At 40.9% G+C, this 24,095-nt stretch overlaps 1 protein-coding gene across 1 annotated transcript in view; it reads left to right on the top strand.

Moving 5' to 3' along the window:
• The window catches only part of ORC3 (origin recognition complex subunit 3), a 1,128,136-nt gene that overhangs the window by 275,179 nt on the left and 828,862 nt on the right, over positions 1–24,095 (top strand). The window contains exon 8 of the mRNA XM_044069085.1: positions 22,512–22,671. Coding sequence (XP_043925020.1) covers positions 22,512–22,671 — 160 coding nt within the window. The remainder of the gene's footprint in view (positions 1–22,511; positions 22,672–24,095) is intronic.

Here is a 24,095-nt window from a genome sequence, read left to right as displayed (position 1 = left end):
TGTGTGTGGCAGCCCACATTTGCCAGCTCTGTCCCATTCCTTCATCAAAACTACCACCCTTACTGTCATGATTATTTTTGAGATCATTCCTATCCTCCCTATTCTGTTACATTGCAACTAGTGAATATCATCCTGCCATTTGTTAAATTCCAGTGGGTAACCATCCGGGCCCTCTGATCTGATCTCATTCATTTTTTAGATTAATGTATTTGTCTCCTCTTTGTTGTCTATACATCCTTCCAGTTTGTTTCTTTTGCAACTCCATTGTTGTTCCTTGTCCATTCTCTTGGAGGAGGATATATATGAAGAGTCGGAGGCAATAATTACGTTGGGAGTTTTCCTCTCCAGCAAGCTATGTTTGGACAAGGGAAACATTCAGTTAGTTATTTGCTGTATGTTTAGAACCATTGGCATAGAAAATAAGAAACTCAAATTCAAGGCCATAACTGGTGATTAAGAAAAGTTAATTGCAGTTGCATATGGTATTTGCACTTGATAAATTCAGAAAAGGACATCTCTGTGTTGTGGATATTTTGTGGCATTTTTAATTTTTTTTTAGGATGTAAAATAAATGCAGGCAAAACAAAAGCTATAGCAGTAAAACTGTGTACCCACACATGAATTTGTTCATTTGTTTTTTCATACCCTTATTTACAGTGACATGGTAAGGTGACATATTTAGTTACTGTATATGATTTAAAAAGAATTATATTCTGGCGAGTAAGGATATGTCGAAAGAGACTAAAAAAATAATACTAAAATTGAAAAGTTGGACTAAATTAATGGCTATAGATTGTAAGATACATGCAATGAAAACCTTTCTAGTCCCTTCAGTTTTGTGTACAGATCAAGCCTATTTTTTATCAACCAGAGGAGAAGTTGTGGACCATAACTAGTAGAGTTGAAGGAATTCATTTGGGAAGGGAAGAGGGTGAGAGTTAAATGGATAAGTTGATTCACCCATAGAACAAGGTGACGTAGGATTACCTGATTTGAATGGATGCTTTAGAGCTTATACAGCTAAGGCTCATATACCTAAAACAAGTAAAAGGTTATAAATCAAAGTGGAAAGGAATGATGATGAAACAGGGTGCAGTTTAAGAAGTAAGGAGAGAGTAGAATTTTGGATGCAGTCCTTAAGGAGAATAACAACTATACAGAATATTATGCCCTTAAAGTAGCCAAAAGTCTTCTAAGAAAGAAGTCAACACAGGAATCAAGACAGGAGCTTTTGCTAATAAGGATGACTGCAAGTAGGGATGTAGAAGTTTGCAAGCAAATTAAAAGATGCAGATCATCACATCCTGTTCATCCAGAAAAGGAAGACGAAGATGGGATTTACAGGAGGAAATTAACGAAGGAACCCAAGGTATTGGGAGCAAATAAGTATATAGAGGAAAAGGTGTTAGAGTAGGTTGAGGCCATTCAAAAGTTTGGACTGCAGATTAGAGACTGCCTTCCATACCATGGATTGATGACATAGTATAGGCATAGAGAAAGGGATAGGGAAGTGCTGAATGAATGACCGACTCTGATAAGAGTTTTTTTTTAGTTTAGTCCAGACCAGAAACTTCCGTTAAAAAAGGATTAGTTAGAAGGGGATATAAAATGCTGCCTGATAATTGTACAAATCAGCTAAAAGAGGTTAGAAAAGATTGGTGAGAGAGAGAGAATGGAAAGGTAATGTACAAAGGAAACATGGGAGAATATATGTGTGGATCCCAAGTATGAAAAAAAAGTCCATAGGGTTTATGATATTTTCTTGGAAGTTTTTGCATTGGTAATTTTATTCCCCAAGCAGACTTTAGAGAGTTTTTTTCCTGAAGTAAATGCCAAGTGCTGGAGGTGTGACCAGGAAGAAGGAGGTTATTGCTTCCTACACTTCTGTATGCCACTCTAAATACCAATGAACCTACAAGTCTCACAATCCAGCCTCATTAAGCAGTATTATAACATTTGCCACCAGCTTACCTTAAAAGCACACCACTACCTTGCGCTTAAAAATCTTTCATGCCTAGAACTACCTCACTACTTATCCTTTTCACAGCTACTAACCACACAGAAACTCATCTATAAACCTGACCAATACCCAGTCTTAAGTAACATTCTTCACAATTATTCTCCAGATTGACCACTCCTCTCCATTAACAAACTATTTCTCCACATAAACCCATCTAATAATTAGAATGTTGACTCTCTCTACTCATTGCCTCTATTACATGGACAAAATTACATTAATAAACTTTTCAAAATTAAATTCAAACAGTACTTAGTGGATACACAGCTCTGCTCTTGTTCCAGACGAAGCTAACCCTTCACTGTCTTCTCTTTTCTAGACAGATTTTCCTCTCTCTTCTCTCCTTACACACACATGATATTTTATAAAACTGTTGAATTTAACTTGTACAGGCCTTCCTCCATTTCATTTCTCCCTTTCATTTTTTTTATTACTCATACTCCACACTCAAAGTGCTTCCCTCCTACTTTTAGTATCCCCCCTCCAGCTGTACTATTTCCCTAATCTTTCACACTCTCCTTTCCCTCATTTCTCTTTCCTAAATCCACTTCCTCTAACTCTTGTAGACCTTGATTCCTCTCTCCTTACCTACTGTCTGTAAACTTGAGAACCCCTCTCTGTTCTTCCTATCTATGCTGTGTAATGCATTGCATCAACTGTGTGTGATTGTTCCCTATTGTGCTGTGATACTGCTAAGTAACTGTATGTGAATGGGACTTTTTTTTTCAGTTTGATCTACTAAAAATCTGATTGGTATATGTATTTATGAAAAATTAACAAAATGCAATTTTAAATTGGTAGGATTACCTCCTGCTTTTGCTAATCTTGCTTAATCTGTATTATGTTATCCTTCTAGGAAATTATTGTAGTTTTTGTTCTCTCTGTCTAATGTAATTGAGAACATTTTTTTTTGGGGGGGGGGTGTAATGAGCTTGCAGGTTTTAAAAGTTCATTCCAAAGAACTCTGTCAGAAATGTGAGGTGAGCAAATTGTTGTAACTAAGGAAATTATTCTTTTGAGCCGAGATATACAACAGCCTACACGTGGTAATGGTTTACAAAGTTTAATGCTGTTGTCTGGCAAAAAAATGACTCAAAAATGGGACTCAAAATCTAAATCAACTGTAACTGAAGTACATAATATTGTAAATGAGATAAAAGCAATGCAGCTATTAATCAGAGACCATAAATGAGGACATATTTGGGACGATGATAAAACTTTGAGGAACAATTTCATGAGAAGAGAGAAGACAATAAAAAAGTGCCTCTATTTACAACTTTATTAAATTCTAATATTGAATAATGACAAAGGTACACATATAGTAATAGAATAGAAAACAAACAACATTAACATTTTATTTTATGCATTGCATATACAATATTCTTTTTAACTGTGATAATTTATTCTAACAGTATACATTGCTCACATCCTACTTTCCCTTAAACCTCACTCTTCCTCCTCCTGATGGTCTACATGTATTGTTCCCACAAATTCTGTTTATTTCTAAGTAATTTGCTCCTTCCCTTTTCTAAAGATCACACCTACCATTCTTAATACAGACTTCAATCTCAGACTGTTGTTCCACCACTGTATTTAAAAGGACCTGGTGGCACCTGATTATTATGCCTTCTTGATACATGCCTTTATGGCATAGTTGTAAAATGTATTTGATATTTGGTCTTCATTAATGTAAATTATTTACTTCAAACTTTAAATAGGTTCAGATTGAACTTAATTGATTGTGGTACCTTTTCGTTTTAATAGCAATACACTGTTATGTTGTATGATTGTTGTGTTCAACATTATGATTTGTTTTTGTAATGAAAAAGAAAAAGTCTGAATAAAATGGTTTTTGAAATTTTATTTTATTTATTTAATTTCTCTGTGTAGCAAGGCATTTGGATGAAATGCCTGCCCTAGGAGATTGAAAAAAAGTGCTGAAAGAAACAAGATACAAAAACACATGTACACAAAAGCACGACAAAGACTCCATTGTAATTGCTGCCCATGGCTCGCCACTGTATTTGGATGCTTTTTCAAGGCTGTCATTTTCTGCATGTGTACAGCTTAAATTGTTCCAAACTGCAGTTTCTTCATTCTAAGTGCTGCCTTGTTAAATGACAAAGAATTAGTAATTTTCTGTAAGGCATGTATTATTTTTGTTCAGTTCACTTAGTACTTTGCCATGATGTTGCCCAATCTTGCAACATACTGTTTTTTTTTTTTTCAAAGTGCAATGGCTGAGTTGAAAAATGTAAACTGGAGCCCTGCAGTCCATCTTTCTGCATCTCTGTGAAAACTACTGTATAGGATCTTAAGTTTTCTATGTTATTTCAGATTCGTGTTTAGTCGCCAAAGGTAGTTTCAGTGAATGCAAACATATCGAAAAACATTCACCAAAACTACCTTCGGCAAACATTACAAGACATTCCACAAACACCCTTGGATTTTGTATGTACCTAGTCTGAGGTCACACAATCGAGAAAAAGGCAAACTCCACTGTTGGCAAAAGTATTTTTGGTCAACGGTATTCCTTTATTTCTGCATTCATCAAAACTGCCTTTTTCAACCTGACATGCTCTTTTCCTCCTTTTAGCATCTCAGTGAGTCAGAGCATTATTTTAGTGATATGCTTGTTACAGTATGTTGGGATTTCCCTGTTTACCCTTATGCATTTTGTGTAAAATGCGTTACATAAACACACTGCAGACTTAGTTCCACAATACCATGCATGCTGTAATAAAAAATAATGTATATTTTAACTCTCTTTTTCTAGGTATTTTCTTTCTGGTTGTGGGACTAGAATACTTAAAATTGTTGCTCTGTCAGACAATTGCTAACCAAAACCTTTCTCTGGTTTACAAAATTTTAATATAACAAAAGGTTCCCACATCTTTGTTGAAACAGGCCTTGTGCACATGTTCACATTGCAGCACGTCTTCAGTTATTCAGGAACCTTGGAAAAAATGTTATGACAAATGCAAATATTTGAGCTGTTTTGAGTTCAGTGGCTTGCTACCCTTGGTAAATATGGGGATTTCCTTTCATGATATTCCCATCTGAGCATATTTGTGAAAAATGCTGTAGTTCATGTACCTGGAGGGTACATTTTTGTTTTTCTAGAGCATATCATTACATCTCATTGCTGGGTAGGAGGGGTGCACACAACCCCTGTGCTATCCATGATGTCCTTCCTTATCACAGTTACAGTATTCCTTACCAAACAGGTATTCTTGTAAGGATAGCTATATGTCCATCCAATCAGCATACCAAAGCCTAAGGCCTATCCTAGAACTGTACATCAGACGTATGTTTTATGTCCTAGGCAAAAGGCACATAAATCCCATTTTAGAGGGACTCGTCCATCATGTGATTGGTTTGTAACACTCGACTGGACTATAAAAAGAATATAAAAAGAGCATGAAGTTTGACTGTAGTATCTGATGAAGTTTTCAAAGAAGATGAAAGTGCTTATCAAAAGTCGACACTCCTTTGGATTTTAGGACTTGATCACATTCTGGATGTGTTTTTAATATAGAAGAGTTTCCTTGCCAAATAAAAGTGAGTTTTTCTTATCCTCAGTCCCTTTGGTGTTCCTGTGCATACTTCTTGTATTGTTAGTCAGTTTTGGATTTACCAAGTTTGCGTTATTTTACATGCCATCTAGAAAGAGGAAATGTGAGTGTGGGAGGCAGATTCCCCATAAAGATGGACACAAAACTCCCTTTTCTGCCTAGATGAAGACCACAATCCCACGCAGAGCGAGATTTGTCAGTCTTTTATACCCAATGCCCTATGCAGGTATCTGTCATCCATTTTGGTGTACTTGGAAAAATCACCATATGAAGTTGCTAGCTCAGGAAACTATTGCCTTTGAATCCGCCTGCCTGGATGTTCAGCTGTGTACTAAGAAAAAGTCTAAAAGATGCATTGTGAGACTTCGCCTGTCCAGCAACTGCCAGCCATCTCCACTGGTTTCAGTGAAGAATCCGACAACCATCTGGTTTCAATGCCAGCCCTCTTTGCTGCAACCCATTTGGAAGTTGATAGGGGTTGGCTATCCGCTGAGGCTGCTGCAGATGAAAAGGGGGAGCTGTCTCAGAAAGGCCTAGGGGGATACCTCACATTCTTATTATGGAAGAACTCCCTTATTTAAGTTAGACATGGTTGTGATCCTCATAAGCTTGTCAGGGCAGAGGTTCCTGTCAAGAAAAAACATAGACCAGACGTGGTTCTTGTAGTAACAGCTGCCATAGAGGGGCAGGATTTCAGTCAGGGTTTTTTTAAGGCCCTTATGGCCTTGAACCTCCCAAGGGTTGTCAGTGCCTTCATGTGTTCCTTTTTCTTCTTCTTCTTTAAGAGACTTGGGGATTCTGACTTCTCTGATGATGACAAAGGTCCATATTCTAGGGAAGCTTATTCTTCTCAGATCCACTCCCCTCTTACTTTGGGGTCAGAGGAAGATGACCTTCTCTTTCCTGATTCTCTTGTTGAGTAGTTTTTCTTTGGAAACACCATCATAACTTTCTGCAGACTCCATAGTTTTCAAATTTTTTCCCTGTCTGGATGACCTTCAAACTCCATTTCTGCATATTCTTCTGCAGGATGTCGATTTACCTTGCTTCTCCTTCACAGTGTGGGGTTCCTGCTCAATCCCAAAAAGCCTGTTCTAACCCCTTCACAGGACTAAATAATCCTGAGATGCAAGATTAGAATCTGCCAATGATGACTTTTCTCCCTCCTCCCAAAGTCCTCTCCTTGACCGTTTTCTCCAGTCTATTCTTTCTTTACAGGTAGTGTCTGCAAGAGAGTTTGTTTGATCCCAGGGGTTTATGGCTTCCACCATTGCTTTAGTTCCTTTTGTCAGACTCCACATGAAGAAGTTTTAGAGTGGTATCCCAAGGCAATTTGTCTGCAGCATTGTCATACTCTGAACTTTCCCATTCCTCTCTTGCCTTGTATCATACAAGAATTTCTGTGGTGGATTAATCAGGTTTCTCTGAATCCAGACATGCCTTTTCAGGTTCCTTCCTTCATTCAGGAACTGTTTACAGATGCTTCTGACCTGGGTTGGAGAGCTTCTTCAATGACATCAGGAGATTTGGTCAGCAAATGAAGGGCTGTATTAAAGCAGAGATGAGGCTCAGATTCTAAATCTTCAGACCTTGCATTTTCTGTCAGTTCTGGGTCCCGTCATGATTTTCACAGACCTTATTTGCAGACTGGCCGTTGCTTGGGATTTTGATATCTGGCATCATTTGACCCTTCAGGTGGTTTATATTCCCCTCAGAGCACAATCTGGTGGCAGACCATCTGAGCAGTTCTAGGACAAAACCTAATGAGTGGATGCTTCACAGGGTGGTTTTTCTAGATATTGTCCGTTGCTGGGATACTCCAAGTAGATCTTTTTGCCTCCCTTCTAAACAGACAAAAGAGTGCCAAGTTCTTTGGCTTGGAAAATGGGCACAATATATTTTTCTTGGAAAGAAATGTTCCTGTAGGGTCCATGTTCAAAAATCGAATGTTCAGTTCAGCGAACATCTGATCATCGAACACAACCAGGCGAATGTTCAACAAATTTCCTGATGTTGGCCAACTAGTTCCTTTTCCCTCCACCGTAGTGCAGTCTTGGCGTTGGTATATATAGTTGGGGTGTGTGGGGGCACAGCTCCCAACTTGGATAGGTTTGAAATAGTGCAGCATGTGTGATGGGGAAATGTTGGCCAACTAGTTGCTTTCTCCATCTCACACATTCTCTGAAGTGAATGTCCACTGTTCTGTGCTCGATCATCTGAGGTTTGATGAGCTGGACCTTCGATGATTAAACATAGACCTGTTCCTGTATGCCCCCCCGTTCCTCTGTTGCCAAGGGTCCTTCCCATCATCAAGTGGGATAGGTCCAAAATCTTGTTGTTGACTCCCCTTTTGCCTCAGATGGCATTGGCTCCCCCTTCTGTTTCACCTGGCCTAGAGCAATCATTGCAAGTTACCTCTCATGATGTACCTCCTCATAAGGACAAGGGCTCTCTGTCACCCTCATCTGCTTACCCTACATTTGACTCTTTTGGTGATAAGGTTTTGATTTTTTTTCGATTCTAGTTTTCTGAGGGCATGCTTTGGGTTTTGCAAGAGGCTAGAAAATCCTATACGTTCATAGGTAGGTACTATTCTATTGGCCCTAGGGCCTACATAAGCCTAGCCAAAAAGGTACCCTGGCTTTCGCCACCCAAGAAAATTATTTTCCTGTACCCGTGTCGAGCAGAGTCACAGAGGTGATCCCCCGGGGTGAATTTCCTACTTCCCATCCAGTCATCAAGATTTTTGTTGAAGAGTGCTAATGAGGAGCTTTGTTTGATATAGATAGGTAGTTTGTTCCGGGTCTATATTATAATCTCAAAGGTTTAAAACTTGAAATCACTAAAGATCGAACTTAAACCATCGGAAAAAAAAAAAAAATAGTAAATTAAAAAATATACTGCAGTGGTGGTGCTGGGGTAGTGTTGTCGCCTCACACTAAGACGTTGTCCTGTTCGATTCTCAGCTAGAGTGTCTTCTATGTGGAGACATGCGTGAGTGCGTGTACCTTCGTTGAAGGTTGTGCGTCAGGGCTGGCAACTCGCCACGTAAAAATCTACTGCCAATAATTAATGGACCGGAGTTCTGCTGTGGCGACCCCTAGCCGGGAAAAGCCGAAAGACACAACAACAAAAAGTAAATTAAAAAAAAAAAAAAAAAACTAAATAGTGTGTAGGCAGGGGGGCAAGCACACCTACACCCCCCACACTCTCCTACTTAAATATACCAATTCCGGAGATTTTCCATTTAAACGTTTGATGTAGTGTGCTTTCGGTATTCTCGTGTCGACAATATCATATTCAATATTGTCAGACTTCGAGATTTTAATATAATCCCATTTGTTCCAAAGTATGCGAAGTCTCTGGGACAGGAATCTATCCCTCCAGTATGTTCTGTTTATTGTAGTGACAAGGTTTGGGTCCCTAGAGCGTGTAGCTCGGAGGGATTGGGATTTCTTTAAGTGGAGCGTGTCCAACAGCTCTGGGTTTGACATAGCTTTGTATGTTAGGCAGAGATTGCCTCTGAGTAGGTGATATGCGATGGAGTAAAGCTGGAGTTTTTTGAGACGGTCTGCGTAGGGCATCTGTTTGAGGCCGGTAATCCTCTTTGTGGGATATTTCTGCGGCCTTTCCAGTTGTTGTAGATGTGTTGAGGTACATACCAAAAGGGGCATTGTACTCTATATAATGGGTCTAATGAGTGACGAGTAGTGGGGAACTATGACATCTTTTTTCCTGGATGAGAAACCTTTTGTGATGAGGTGTGCCACGTAGAAGGATTTCCTGACTACTTGTGGTGATGTGATTATCAAAGGAGAGACTACTGTCCACCCATGTCCCAAGGTCTCTTATCACACTTTTGGTGTTAAGTAGACCACCTATGTGGTAGCTCATGGGTACAGAGTTTTTACCAAAGGGGATGACAGTGCACTTTTTGGCATTGAGCTTGAGGCCATGGCTTTGACACCAGGCATCTGTCTCCATGAGGCCCTTTTATAGGATGTCCACATCGTTAGGAGTTTCGATTATTGCTCCTAGTTTGCAGTCATCTGCGAACTTCATTAACCAAAGACCTTCTGTGTTAGCCTGTTGCTAAGTAGAATAGATTTTCTATTTGGTGTCACAAATATGAACAGGGCCCTCTTTTATTGGATATTCTTACTGCTCTTTCATATATTAAGTTACTCATTTCTGTTCTGGAATGGTCCTCTGTTAAAACTCATTTGTCAGTCATTTCTGCTAGTTTGCATTTGGATCCACAACTTTCCTCTTGATTTGAAGTTAAGCAGGTTTTTGAAAAGTGGCATTCGTATTAGGGCACCAAGAAAGCCCATTTCCCCTTCAGAGACCTTCATTTTGTTCTTGAAAAGTTGACTCTGCCACCTTTTTAACCTGCAGTTTCTTTTACTGTGAAATTGTATGTCTGGAAGACTACCTTGCTTGTGGCTCTGACTTCTGCCAAAAGAGTTTCTGACCTTCAGGCACTTCCCACTCCTGATTTGTCCTTGAATCAGACCATTCATCTTACTTTCTTTTTCACCACTCCCCAAAATAGCAGTAAGGGTGTGTTCAGTATTCCTTGGATTTGCATAAACAGCTCAGATATTATTTAGTTAAGACAGCGCATTGGTGCAGTGGTTTGCGTTGTCACCTCACAGCAAAATGTTTTCTGGTTTGATTCTTGACTGGGTGCCTTCTCTGCAGAGACTGCATGTTCTCCCTGCATTTGTGTGGGTTTCCTCTGGGTGACCTGGTTTCCTCCCACGTTACTAAGACGTGTCAAAAGAGTGTTTCTCCCCAGGCCTCTGCTGAAAATTGGCTCATTCCAAGTCGGATTTTCTTGGTTAACCAATGTTAAATAACTCAAGCAGAGTACCTCATTAACTCTTTTTAAGTGCAACCTGGATAACTGGATAAGGAACAGAAAATACACCCCTGGGATTCCACCTGTGTCCCTGCTGGGCAGAGGCATCTGGTGCTGACTTGTTGGAACATGGGCAAAAGTCTTGGCTAGGCCTGTAAGGGCCTCCAGCCCAATAGCCTAGTAACTTCCTATGAGCCTATAACTAAATAAATAAATAAAATACATAAGGAAATTGGAGCAACTTTGTTTCTTTTCTTGCCAAGAAATTAAATTTAGCTGATACTAAGCAAACCATCTCTTCTTTCATTTCCAAGACCATTTCTTTTTGTTAACTCCTTTCATGGGAAGCAGCTTTCTTCTGCATTTTGTGCTCATTTTACCAAGGTAGTGGCCTCTTCTGGTGTTTTTTTTTTTTCAAGGGTCTGGATGCTAGATCCATTGTAGAAGCTGCTATCTGGTCTTTTGTGCATACTTTTACTAAACACTACAAGTTAGATATAGTTTGTAGGGACAGAGCTGGATTTGCCAGAGACATCCTACATAGTTTCTTGGGGGTTCCTCTATTGCTTCCTCCTCCTCCGATCTTCTTCAGTACCTTTACTAATCTCCCTTTGGTAAGGAATACTGAAACAGTGATGAGGAAGGACACAGTACAGTTGTGTAAAAACTTACCATAAAAGTAGATGTTCTGTTTTACAGTGTTGCAGTATTCTGACTCTCCCTCCCTCCTTCCTCTTCATTTTTTCTTTGTCCTCTGGCCAAGGCTTTCTTCTTTCTCCACTTTCTGGATGCACATGTACTAGTTTTATATTAATTTTGGTTGCTCTGTTTCTTCTGGAGCAATTCAGTTCTGTTGATGTTCATCGTGCATACAGCTGCAGTAATCACAGATGGGTTCTCTGCCGTCAGGCGGGTCCTCGGTCGGCCGAATTCCAAAGTCTAGGTCCGGCGTCAGTTGTCGTCACTTTCTTCCCTGACGTCAGTGCGACAGGGGTATATAAGACACAGCCGACTCCATTTTCTTCAGTCTTTTTTGCCGCGCGGTGCCCGAAGCAGAAGCAGTTCGCAAGTGCCGGTCGGCCAGCTCCTGAAATTACGAAAATTTGGAAACCGAAGTCTTCTTTAAAGCTAAGTACCCGTTGGAAACTTTTCTTGCCTCAGACCGATGTCAGACAAAGTTAACAATTGTATTTCTTGTGGGAAGCAAATACCGCATAAGGATTTCCATTCCCTCTGCATACCTTGTTTAGGCCCAGACCACGACGTCTCGGGCTGTCGCTTTTGCGCTACTTTCAATAAACGCACTGTTAAGCGTCGGGCGGAGTTCTCCCAGCACTTTTTTGGTAAAGCTTTTGATTATAAAATGTCGTCGGAGACTCCGACTACCGTTTTGTCCAAAAAACGCAAGGACAAAGACCGACACGTGAGGTCCGCAGTCTCCACCGACACCACGCCAAAACCGGCTACACGTGGTCCGGTTCTCAGCGAGGCGCCTACTCAGCCCCGGACTACCGACGACACTTCTTTGGCGGTGTCTCCTGCAACCGAGACCGCAGGTGCTCGGCCCATACCCAGACAACAACTACTATGAGTGTTGAGCCTCCTAACGTGGACAGGTCCACTTCCACCCATGGTGTCTTTAGACCCTCATCTTCCTTTTCCATAAAGGCCTTTACTAAGTCCAAATCAGCCATGCATCCCAAGAGGCCTGTTGCACAGGCCCCATCTCCAGGCCCCATGCCTAAAAAACAGATGCTTAAAATGGCTGAGGATTTAATTACTCTTATCAGGGGTTCCCAACCCCCTCCGGACAAGAGACCCAGAGTGGAGGAAGACTCTCCCTCTTCTGACCAGGGCTCCATTATTTCAGAACATTCTGATGAAGAGGAACACTCGTACTCCCCTTTTGAAGATTCTGATGCAGAGCAGTCCATTTCTTCTGTATCTCCCCCAGAGGATTTTTCTTTTGGGGAAACCTTGCATACCTTGAGGGAACACTTCCATTGGGAAGGCCAAGACTTTTCTGATTCCAAGAAAAGACCTAGGGAATTTCTTTTGCTACCTCAGCACAGGCCTCTGGCGATACCTCCTGTCTTGGACATACTTGATGATGTTTACTCGGAGGCCTGCCTTAATCCGGATTCCCTGCCTCCTGCCCCAGTCAAGCCTGATAGGTACTACAGAGTTCCTAACTCTCATCAATTTCTTTACAAAAGCCATAATGCTGACCCTGAAACCATTTCTCAAGGCCCCAAGGGAGTGAAGGCCTCTACTGCTAAGAATCCACTACCTTCCGAAAGAGAGTCTAGATCCTTAGAAAGGTGGGGAAAAAAGGTATATACCTCGGCCACCCTAGCCATGAGGGCTTTAAATTGTCAGTTCCATATGCTTAAATATCAGCAGTTTCTGTTATCTCAATTAAGAAATAAAATGTCACAACCTGAACAACCAGATTTGAAGGAGTTGCAGGATATGATGCACAGTGCAGAACAAGTGGGTAAACACACCTTACAATGTGGCTATGATGCTCTAGAGGCCTCAAGTAGAGCTGCTGTTACAGGATCAGTCATTCGTAGACATGCCTGGCTTAGGGAACAAACCTTGCCTGATCATGTTAAAGCTAAACTACTAGATGCTCCTTTACAAAAGGATGTACTATTTGGTACTAATGCTGAGGAGATACTACGGAAAATGGAAGAAAAAGCTAAATCTATGCAAACTGTAAAAGCTTTTCTACAGGTTCAACCACCACGTTTTAGCAGAAATTGGCCTTCAAAAAACGTCCTTTCCAGCCATGGACAAGCCCCAAAGAGGTAGATACAGGCACACAAGGGGCAGAGGACAATCTCAAGGATCATATAGAGGCAGACAATGGCAAACTCCAGCACCAAGAGGTGGCGAAGACAGTGCACAACAATACAGGAAACAAACCCAATGACTTCCCCCTTTTTATGCCAAGCAAGTCTCAGCTGGCAGCAACCTTAGGAGGAAAGCTGGCATTATTTACAAGAAATTGGCATATTATCACAACAGACAAATGGATCCTGGACATTATAAACAGAGGCTACAGATTTCATTTTCACACTCTTCCAAAAATGAGAGGCATGCCGAACCTGCCACACAATCAAAGGGCAGAGGCTCAAATACAAATTTCAAAGCTCATGGACATGAAAGCTATTCAAGAGGTACCTACTCACGAACAAGGTCAAGGTTTTTATTCCAGACTATTTCTGGTAGCAAGGAAAGGAACCGACTGGAGACCCATTTTGGACTTATCCATCCTAAACACATTTCTACTGCACCAAAATTCAAGATGCTCACATTACAGCAGCTTCTTCCCATGCTGGGCAAGGAGTTTTGGCTGGTAGCATTGGACCTCAAGGAGGCATACCTGCATGTCCCAATCAGACAAAGCTGCAGAAGATACCTCAGATTTCTTGCAGGTTCAATCCACTATCAATTCTCTGCGTTGCCCTTTGGCTTATCTACTGCGCCCAGAGTATTCATGAAATGCCTGGCATCAGTAATTGCCTACTGCAGACTTCAAGGGATACAAATTTACCCTTATTTGGACGACTGCCTGATCCAAGCGGACAGAAAACACATACTTCTGGAACATCTGGCTTATGTAATACGGTTATTGAATTCTCTGGGATACACAGTCAACACAGAGAAATCCAGGCTAACACCATCTCAGAAAATAACTTTCCTGGGTGCCAACTTGGACACAAACACCCAGATGGCCTATCTTACGCCAGAAAAACAGGGCAACTAACTCAGTACTTCAAAATACTAGCAAATTGTACCAGGCTCACTGCAAGGAAAATCCTGCAGGCTCTGGGCTTCATGGCATCTTGCATTCTTTTAATCCCATGTGCAAAGTTGCATATGAGGAAACTTCAATGGTACCTAAAAAACCTATGGTCTCAACACAGCCACAGTTTGGAAACAATAATACCAATAATCCCATGTTTGCAAAAGGAATTTCTATGGTGGGCCCAAGCATGCCAAACAAACACAGGTCTTCTATTCTGCAAGCCTCAAGCAAATCAAGTCATCACAACAGACGCCTCAGACTACGCCTGGGGGGCACACATGACAGACAGGTGCATTCAGGGCAAATGGTCCCAAAAGGAAAAGCACCTTCACATCAATCAAAAAGAAATGCTAGCAGTGATAAATGCACTTACAGCTTTCAAGGACCTCCTGCATCCAGGGCAATTATTGATAAGAACAGACAACACCACAGTAATGTGGTACATAAACAAACAAGGAGGGACACATTCATACCCCCTGTGCAGGCTAGCCATGTCACTTTGGAACTTGGCTCTGGAATGGCAAATCGAACTTCAAGCACAGTACCTGCCAGGATTGGAAAACACGCTGGCAGACAATCTAAGCAGAAATATGATAGACCCACATAAATGGAAGTTGCATCCTCAAGTGTTTACACAGATAATCCAAGCGTGGGGAAGGCCAGACATAGATCTCTTCGCCTCCCACAGGAATCATCAATTGACAAAGTTCTGCTCAAGGACCTTCCATCCAAAGGCCTGGAGAGTGGACGCCCTTTCAGTTGGGCAGCATAGACAGTTTACGCCTTCCCACCTTTGCCTCTTCTGCCCAAGTTGCTCTTGAAAGCAAGAGCAGACAGACCGAAGATGATACTGATTGCTCCGGACTGGCCAAGACAACACTGGTTCCCACTCCTGAGGAACCTAACACATACTCCTCCCTGGATCCTACCTCTAATGCCTCTTCTACTGACTCAGCACAGATACAAAACTCTTCACAGTCAGCTGAAAACACTCAATCTGGCTGCATGGAAAATTCCTTAACACCACAACAGACCCTACTCTCCAAAGAGGTGCAGGATGTCATTTTGGAGGCCAGAAGGCCATCTACTAGAAAGGCTTACTCCGCAAAATGGAAACGGTTCTGCTCTTGGAATGAGAAAAAAGGCCAGGATCCTAGAAAACTGAATTTGCCTCAGATATTACAGTATCTAGCTGAGCTGTTGAACAGTGGACTTTCTTTTTCCTCCATCAAAATTCATGCCTCAGCCATTTCAGCAGAATACAACACTGATCCACCCTTATTCTCTCACCCACTCTTAAGACAGTTCCTCAGAGGGGCTAAGAATGTAAGACCTCCAAGGAAACAACCAATACCAGCCTGGGATCTTAATTACATTCTAGAAAAATTAACATTGCCTCCCTATGAACCAGCTGCCTCAACAGATTTGCAATTTTTGTCCTGGAAAACAGCCTTCCTTCTGGCCATTACGTCAGCTCGTAGGGTTTCGGAACTACAAGCCCTCATGGCTGTGCAGCCCTTTCTCATCTTCCATCAGGACAGGGTTTCCCTACGAACCAACCCGTCATTTATGCCTAAGGTAGTATCCAGGGTAGCTTTAAATCAGGCCATACACTTACCTACCTTTTACCCCAATCCTCAAAACAAAGGGGAAAGGCTGCTACATTCCTTAGACATCCATAGACAGCTACGTTGCTATTTGGACAGAACAAAGCCTTTCAGGAAATCAGAACAACTCTTTGTGTCCTATGCTGTAGGAGCTCAAGGGAAGCCTATTTCCAAACAGACAATTTCAAAATGGATAGGCCACTGCATACGGTTTTGTTACTCCTTTCATGGCAAATCTGTTCCTACAGGCATCAGATCCCACTCCCCAAGGGCCACAGCTACCTCTACAGCCTTCCTCAGAGAAGTCCCTACCAAAGATATTTTGGAGGCAGCCACTTGGAGTTCTGTGCATACCTTCACAAAACACTACCACCTACCTTTATACTCCAAAACTAGAGCAGGCTTTGCCACTGCTGTGTTGCAGGGCATTCTGGCTCCTCCAAGTTCCACCTAGTGCCTACCACCCTGTGCATAGCTTTGGGACTCTACCCATCTGTGTTTACTGCAGCTGTATGCACGATGAACATAGTACAGTTTTGTACCTACCATAAATGTAGATGTTCGAGTGCTAATACAGCTGCAGTACAGGTTTCCCTCCCTCCTTCCCCTCTTGGTAAAGGCCTAGTGGCTAACACCTCCTCATACAACCTGATTGGGTTATCCTTCTATGGTGTATTTGCTTGCAACTACTGATTTTTGATTATATTGCATTACATGATTATATATAAAATTTATGTATTGCCTTCCTTCTGGGGGCACCTGACATCTGGGGCAAGAAAGACTGAAGAAAATGGCGACAGCTGTGTCTTATATACCCCTGTCGCACTGACGTCAGGGAAGAAAGCGACGACAACCGACGCCGGACCTAGACTTTGGAATTCGGCCGACCGAGGACCCGCCTGATGGCAGAGAACCCATCTGTGATTACTGCAGCTGTATTAGCACTCGAACATCTACATTTATGGTAGGTACAAAACTGTACTTTTAGGTGCTCATATGTCACTTATGTACCTTGTGCCTTGGATGTAGGATGCACATCTGATGTACTGTGCTTGGGAGGGCCTAAGGCTTTAGTATGCTAGCTGGACATATGGCTGTCCTCTACAGGATATCCATTTGGCAACAAATACTGCAGCAGTGAAAAGGTGGACATCTGCTGTTGCAGTAAGTTCTTGTACAATTGTACTTTCTTTTCTGCTGTTTGCAGTTTGGATGTTGAACATAACCTAATTTGTAAGGATCTTTTGCCTGATACTCAAGATGCCAAAATCCTCAGTGTATTGCAGTCAAAACATCACAACCAGGCTATGTGCTGGCACTTTTTATAGTGCCTGGTACAGTACATGAAGTGAAACTCTGTTGCAAGTGTCAGCACTTCAGTTCATGTAGACAAAGGAGATGACAAAAAAAAAAACTCAAGACTTTAATGACAGTCCAGAAGATTGTAGCTCTTCAGGGTAACCACATGCAGAAAACAACAGTAGCGTCCTTCACATGTTGCAGAGTCAGTGGTGGACAAATCGGAAAAAGTAAAGGTTCAAGAAGTCAGGCATCATCTAAAGCTTACCATTGCAAAATCCATTGTCCAGGACAGCCTCACACTCTTCAAATGCCGGAAGTGTTTCCTCAGTTAGTGAATGATTAACCTTATAACCATTGCCTGCTGATGGTGGCAGGATCACTTTCAGTAAACTTTTTGGGAGGTGAGTGGTGCATATGGCATTTGACTGTGCACCTATGTGTTCCCGAAAAAGGCTCGGTGTTCAGACCACGGACAAGAGGGAGTACCTCTTTTAACTGTCCCCTTCTTTTTAGTAAGACTTACAAGCTAGGGTTCAGGAGATTCCTGCTCCATAAGAGTGACCCAGATAAAGGTTGTGCATGTATTGCTTGGCATCTGTTAAATTCTTCCTGATGATTACAAATCCAGCCTGTGAGAATAAAGTTTGATGGTCGTGATAAGCTCATACAGAGGCTTGTCATGAGTAGGAGGCACTCTTAGTATCTGCTACTCTAGAGAGCTGGGGCCTATGTCACCTGATCACAAGTGTTTGCCTACTATTTGTTCATCTTGAACATTGGGTGAGCTTAGGCTGACACCTGTTTGAGAAAGGAGAAGGGGAGGTGTCTCTCCTCATATATGTAACTCTGCACAGAAGCATAGCTAGTTCAACAAGTGTTTTGTGCTTGTCCACCGAACTAGTGTCCCACCCCCTCAGCTCTTCAAGTGAGCAGCAAAAAAAAAAAGCTTTTCCTTCTAATGGCACACCAACCAGGTGGCCAGATGCAGGGGACACACACACACCTCCATTCTACCCTAGCCATTCAGGTGCCATTTCTGTGGACTGCCCCCGACCATCCTTCCTCACATTTTAGTAAAAAGAAAGAAATTCTTGTTTTAAACTGTCGCAAGAAATGTAATAAATGATTGCTACAGTTTATACCCTGCCTGCATGGAGCCCTGTGGTGCTCAGGGTTTTAGTTAAAAAAAATATATTTTTACTCTTAAACTATAACAAACTGCTTGCTATAAATGGAACAAGTGGGAGATATAGTTTATACCCTGCATGGAGCGCTACAGCACTTAGCTTTTAGTTTAAAAACAAATATTTTCTCTAATACTGTAGCAAACTACTTGCTGAAAGTAGGGGGTTATGGTTTATACCCTGCATAGAGTGCTACAGCACTTGGGTTATACTTAAAAAAAAAAAAAAAATTGTACTTTTAAACTGTAGCCAACTGCCTGCTTTAGTATAGCTATCAGTTGCTACTGTTTAGACCATACTCTGAGCACTACAGCGGTTTTAAAAGCCGGTATCACACTAAAAAGTAATCAGGATGATGGAAGGCCAGTTTAGCACCCCCCCAAACAAGTGGTGCCTGGTGCAGTTGCCCCAATCACCCTGCCCTAACTGCACTACTGCTTCTGGTTGTGAGATTCTACTGATCCTTAAGTTCTTTACTTGAAGACAGACCAGAACAATAAGGACATTCCTTCCTGTAGCTTCCCCTCCTGATGACTGTTTCTGTGGGAAAACACTCAACTCATGAAGTCCTCTGTAGGGTTGCTCATTGCCACCTTATTTCTCACCAACAGTGGTTAAATCCAGATTATGGGAGGAAAGCTCTTAACAGGGGGGTGAGGCTCAGGAAACAAGGAGAGAGAGGAATTTTGGATGCAGACCTTTAAGGAGAATAACAGTAATCATACAGAATATTATATCTGTAAAGTATAGAAAGTATCCTAAGAACTAAGCCACCACGATAAATGAGAAATGAGATTCTCCCACTAGGGATGACTGCAGTTAGGGTTATAGACAAATAGGCAAGCGAGGGCTGGAATTTATTAGAAAAAACTGGCAAAGGAACCAAGGTATTGGGAGCAAATAGCTAGAGAGGGAAAGATGATAGAATGGGAAGACTGACAGAATTTGTTTGGACTGCAGGATAGAGATTGCCTTCCCTATCCAAGGATAGGCAAAGAGAAATAAATAGGGGGCTCCTAAATGAAAGACCAGCACTGGTTAGAGTTTTTAGTAGAATCTAGAACAGAAGCTGCCATTAAAAAAGGAGTAATTAATACAGCATATAAAATATTACATGATAACTGTAAGAATCAGTCAGAGAGGTTAGAAAGGATTGGGAAGAGAGATTGGGTAAGCAGTTCATAAAGAAACAATGGGATGATATATGTATGCCTCCCAAATATGCAACAAAATCTAGAAGATTTGGGGTTTTTGCTTGAAATGTTTACATAGATATTGTTATAACCCAAGTAGATGCCAGAGAATTTTTCCTCAGGTAGACAGCAAATGCTGGAGGTGTGACTGGGAAGAAAGAGGTAATTGGGAACATATTTTCTGGGCGTGCAGTGAGTTGGCAGACTTTAAGGATTCCTTGTCGGGTGCACTGTTGGAGATGCTGGGAGGGCAGATTAGTGTGACGAGGGAAATGAATTTTCTGAGCTGTGATACAGAATCGGAATTACCTAGACATGGTAATTCCTTGCCGAGTCTAATTATGGTGCCTGCCAAAAAAGCAATTAATAGAAAATGGAGATCAAAATCTAAACCAGCTATACTAGTAGTAATAACAGAGAGAAAACTACTGGAATTGAGATATTCAGGAAAAGGGTACATAGATTCATGCAAACTGCATAGGAAAAATGTGAATTTTGATAACAATACATACAGGGGAGTAATGAGGTTTAAAAGAAGGCAGGACTTAAATGAGCTATGTAATGTTTGACTGAAAATGATCGGGTAGATTATAAGTGATGTGTAATGTTTGCAACTGGGAGTGTCAGTATGGTTTGTGATGTAAAATGCAAGGGCTTGCAACTAGGATTCTGTCAGTGTTGTTTTATTTTCATTTATATAAATGTCTGGTTGCCTATGTTGCAAGTGATGGTTTAATAAGGATGTTTTGTGTTTAAAAAAAGAGGGAGCAGGAATTAAATAATTTATGCATTGTTGCTTAGGTTGTATGATGTATAGCAATATATGTGAAGTATAATGTTTGTAAATGTGAACTTGTTAATACAGCTTGATTACTTTTAAATGTAAATGTGCCTATGTCACAAGTAATAATTGAGTAAAGGTGTTTAAAACGGGAGGAAAGCTCTGGGCCTTTATTCCTAGTAGTATAACTTTTTTAAGAATGCGACTGCCATTTTCTAACATGAAAGAATCAAAATCAAGTTCCCCATTCTCCTTCGCTAGTTTTTGTATATAAACCTTTGTAAGAGTGTAATGATGATCCTTTGTTAGTAACCCTTAGCACATCTCGTGTTAAGCATGGGTTCCAGTAATAGCAGTATCTTTCTACGTTATTTGTATAGAGGTAGTCCTCAGCTTTGTGCAACTTGAGCAAGAATGTGTTCTGCCCAGCCAGTTTGGGCCTTTGACTCACTGTTTGTTTTCCCTGTTCCATTTCCTGTCAGACACTTAGAAAGTCAGGAGAGTGTCCTTATTCTGGAGTCGATGGATTTTCAGAAAATACTATTATAATAGCTTTTTCAGTGGACTTGTTTTTTAGGAAATTGTTGTTATAGTACCTTCCTTAATGGCTTAAACACAACTTTTGGTTATACAAGCACTTCAGTCCATGTAGACAAATGAGATGACAGAAAAAACACTTTAATGACAGTCCAAAAAATTGTAGCTCTTCAGGGTAGCCAACTGCTGTCAGGTGCTCCTTCCTATGTGTTGCATTCAAAAGTAAGTATAACATTATATTAACTTCTGCTGCATCGTTTGTCAACTTTGTGAAGGAAATTTCTTGCAACCTAAAATTGTGTAAAACTTATGAACTATTAAATAACTTAAATCTGAAAACAGTAAAACATTCAATAGTAATTTGCACAAACTGAAAAACTGTGACATTTTTTTTTACATTTTCTTTACTACACTTCTAAGTTGGGAGCAGTCTGTCTCTAACAGAGCAGATATGCTGGCTGAATACAGTCCTGGATCCAGCTTGGTCTTGGGGAAGCTCCAAAACTGCTAGAGTCACCTTTTTCACTTTTTTGCACTTCTTTTTAATTTATATGAGAGCTAATAAACCACAGTACCACCCAGGTCTTGCAGTAGTAAAATAACTGTTTTAGTCTTGGAAGGAGAGGGAGCTCTGCACAGACATTCTATCAGGGCAGGGAACATGTAAGGAAAGTCCTCAGCAGGAATAAAAATACGGTGTAAAAAATAATATTCGCAAGTGTGATTTACAAGCCAGCTAAATTCAGATTTAGTTTTAAAATCCTGGCTTTGATTTGGAAACAGATGTGTTCTAAAATAAATTGTAATTCTTTGCAAGCTGTAGTGTTAGTATTTCTTGTTGAGTGGCGAGGGTGGGGTGGTGGTTGCGTAGGATGGGAATTGCATCAATGGCATTTGCTTTGTTCTCTTTGACATTTTTGACTGTGTGGAGGTATCTGTTTTTGAAGAAGTTTCTGATTGTGCGACCATTGTTTGACATTCATTTTTAATTATATTCAGTGCACACAATTGTTTGATATGTTATTCACAATTAAATATAATTCTTGTTTCTGTATACTGAATTGTAACTGTGAACTAACATGATACCCAGCATCAACAAAAATATCTGCATTCTTATTTTTAAAGCCATCAAGTCTTAATGATTAAAGAGGCACTTACAGTTAGCCAATGACTGTTAATCTCAGTATGTTGCAGCAGATGACACATTTTATAGAGTTTTGCTACCTTTCTGATTTATTTCACTTTGCCATAGAGACTGTTACAAACTTCATAGGCTTAAGCGACCAGGGTGTTGGAGAATTCTAGAAGTAAAGGTGGGAATGGTCAGCCAGTGCGGGCTAACCCACACTGGAAGAGGGAGTTAGCCCGACCCACCCACCCACTCATAGCATGACTGGCTCCTAGGATAGACAGGAGGCCCAGCAAGCAACATTTGGGACCATGCATCCATGCCCACCCAGATATGATGTGCAGAGTAGCCAGAAAGTAATAAAAACCTCCTGTATTACTTCTGGTATATACACCGATACATTTTCTCTAAGAAACTATTCATAGCCAGTACCATTGTGAATTTCTTTTTGGTTTCAGCTTTTGAATTAGTGTGCCAATTAAGTGTTCTTTTTTTCTTCTTTCAGTCAATATGTAAATCAGCTGCCTTTTACACTCATATTTGGGATTGCTACTTCTTCAATGACCATACACAAGACACTTCCTCATTCTGTGTCTTCTCTGCTGTGTATAGAATTGTTCCAGTCAGTTTCTTGCACAGAACACCTGGCAGCAGTAATTGACAAGGTATGATTATTTATTTATTCATTTATTCAGTGTGAATATTTTACCTTCTGTTGAGGTGCAGTGAACACTAGCCAGATGTTAAAACCCAGTATATTCTACCAATGACTTCAAATAGCTGCACTGTATCACGAATCCCTGTGGCTACCAAAGCAATTTTAAAAATAGAGCTGACATTTTCTAAATAAAATCTTTGCTGAGTGGCAAAGCCTATGCAAAATATTTGAACAATTCACCATTCTTATACATTAAAAATTGTGTTTTGTATTGATTCTGTTGCCTTGCTTACAGTGGTGTAAACTCTACTGTGTCTACATCAAATGCACAGTCGTGTTCATTGGTGTTTCCATATGCACATTTGTAACCTATTCAGTTAACTTGCAATACCATACAGATCGACTAAAAATTAGGTTAATTATACCATGCAATCAGTTTAAAAAGATGAGTGACATTTCTGTTTAAATTAGTGCTATTTTATATACCATGGGAAGTAATGAATGATTGATATACCCTTCATGAGAGCCTCTTGTTTGGTGATTTAGTCTGTACCCCCATAAGCAAACTGTGTCCTGTTCCATAGATAAAATGTAAAATACCCTCTGCCTTCAGTAGTGCATTTATTTGTTTATGTAATTTAAGTTTTGGTTACAATAGTAGTGCACTGATCAGGGCATGACCAGTTACAGGCTCAGCCCTAGTTTACCTTCTAAACAATAGCAACAACAATGGAATAAATGCAACCAACAATGGAACACAAAGGTAATATAAACTGATCAGAAAAAAGAGAGGGATACTATGTACACGTATCCTGTCACATTCAGGTGTATATTTTACAAGCAGAAAGTTGAAATCAGAGTAAGAAAAGACTGGGAAGCAGGATTAGTCTTGGAAATTATAGGGGAAATGTAGGTTCATAGGTAGGTACTAGGCTATCTGCCTGAAGGCATTTATAAGCATAGCCAGAATGTGTTGGCTTTCGCTGCCCCTTTAGATTAGTTCCCTGTGCCTCTGTCCAGCAGAGCCACTGAAGTGATCCCCGGGGTAAACTTCCTGTTTCCCATCCACTTGTCAAGGTTTCTTTTGAAGAGTGTTAGTGAGGAGCTCTGCCTAATGTAGATCGGAATCTTGTTCCAAAGCATGGAAAGTCTCTGGGACAGGAAACTATCCCTCCAGCATGTCCTGTTTATTGTTGTGATGAGGTTTAGATCCCTAGAGCTTGTGGCTTGAGGGGATAAGGTTTTCTTTAGGTGGAGCATGTCCATCAATTCTGGGTTGGACATTACCTTGTGTGTCAGGCAGAGATCACCTCTGAGTAGGCGGTATGCAACCGAGTACAGCTGGAGTTTCTTCAGTCGAGGTGCATAGGGCATCTGTTTGAGGCCAGTGATCCTCTTGGTGAGGTACTTCTGTGGTCTTTCCAGCTGTTG

The sequence above is a fragment of the Protopterus annectens genome, chromosome 1.part0 (genome assembly GCF_019279795.1).
Source record: "Protopterus annectens isolate FY-2018-M chromosome 1.part0, PAN1.0, whole genome shotgun sequence".
In the NCBI taxonomy this organism is placed as follows: Eukaryota; Metazoa; Chordata; order Ceratodontiformes; family Protopteridae; genus Protopterus; species Protopterus annectens.
Note: the sequence above shows the minus strand (reverse complement) of the source record. Positions and strands in the feature narration are given on the sequence as shown.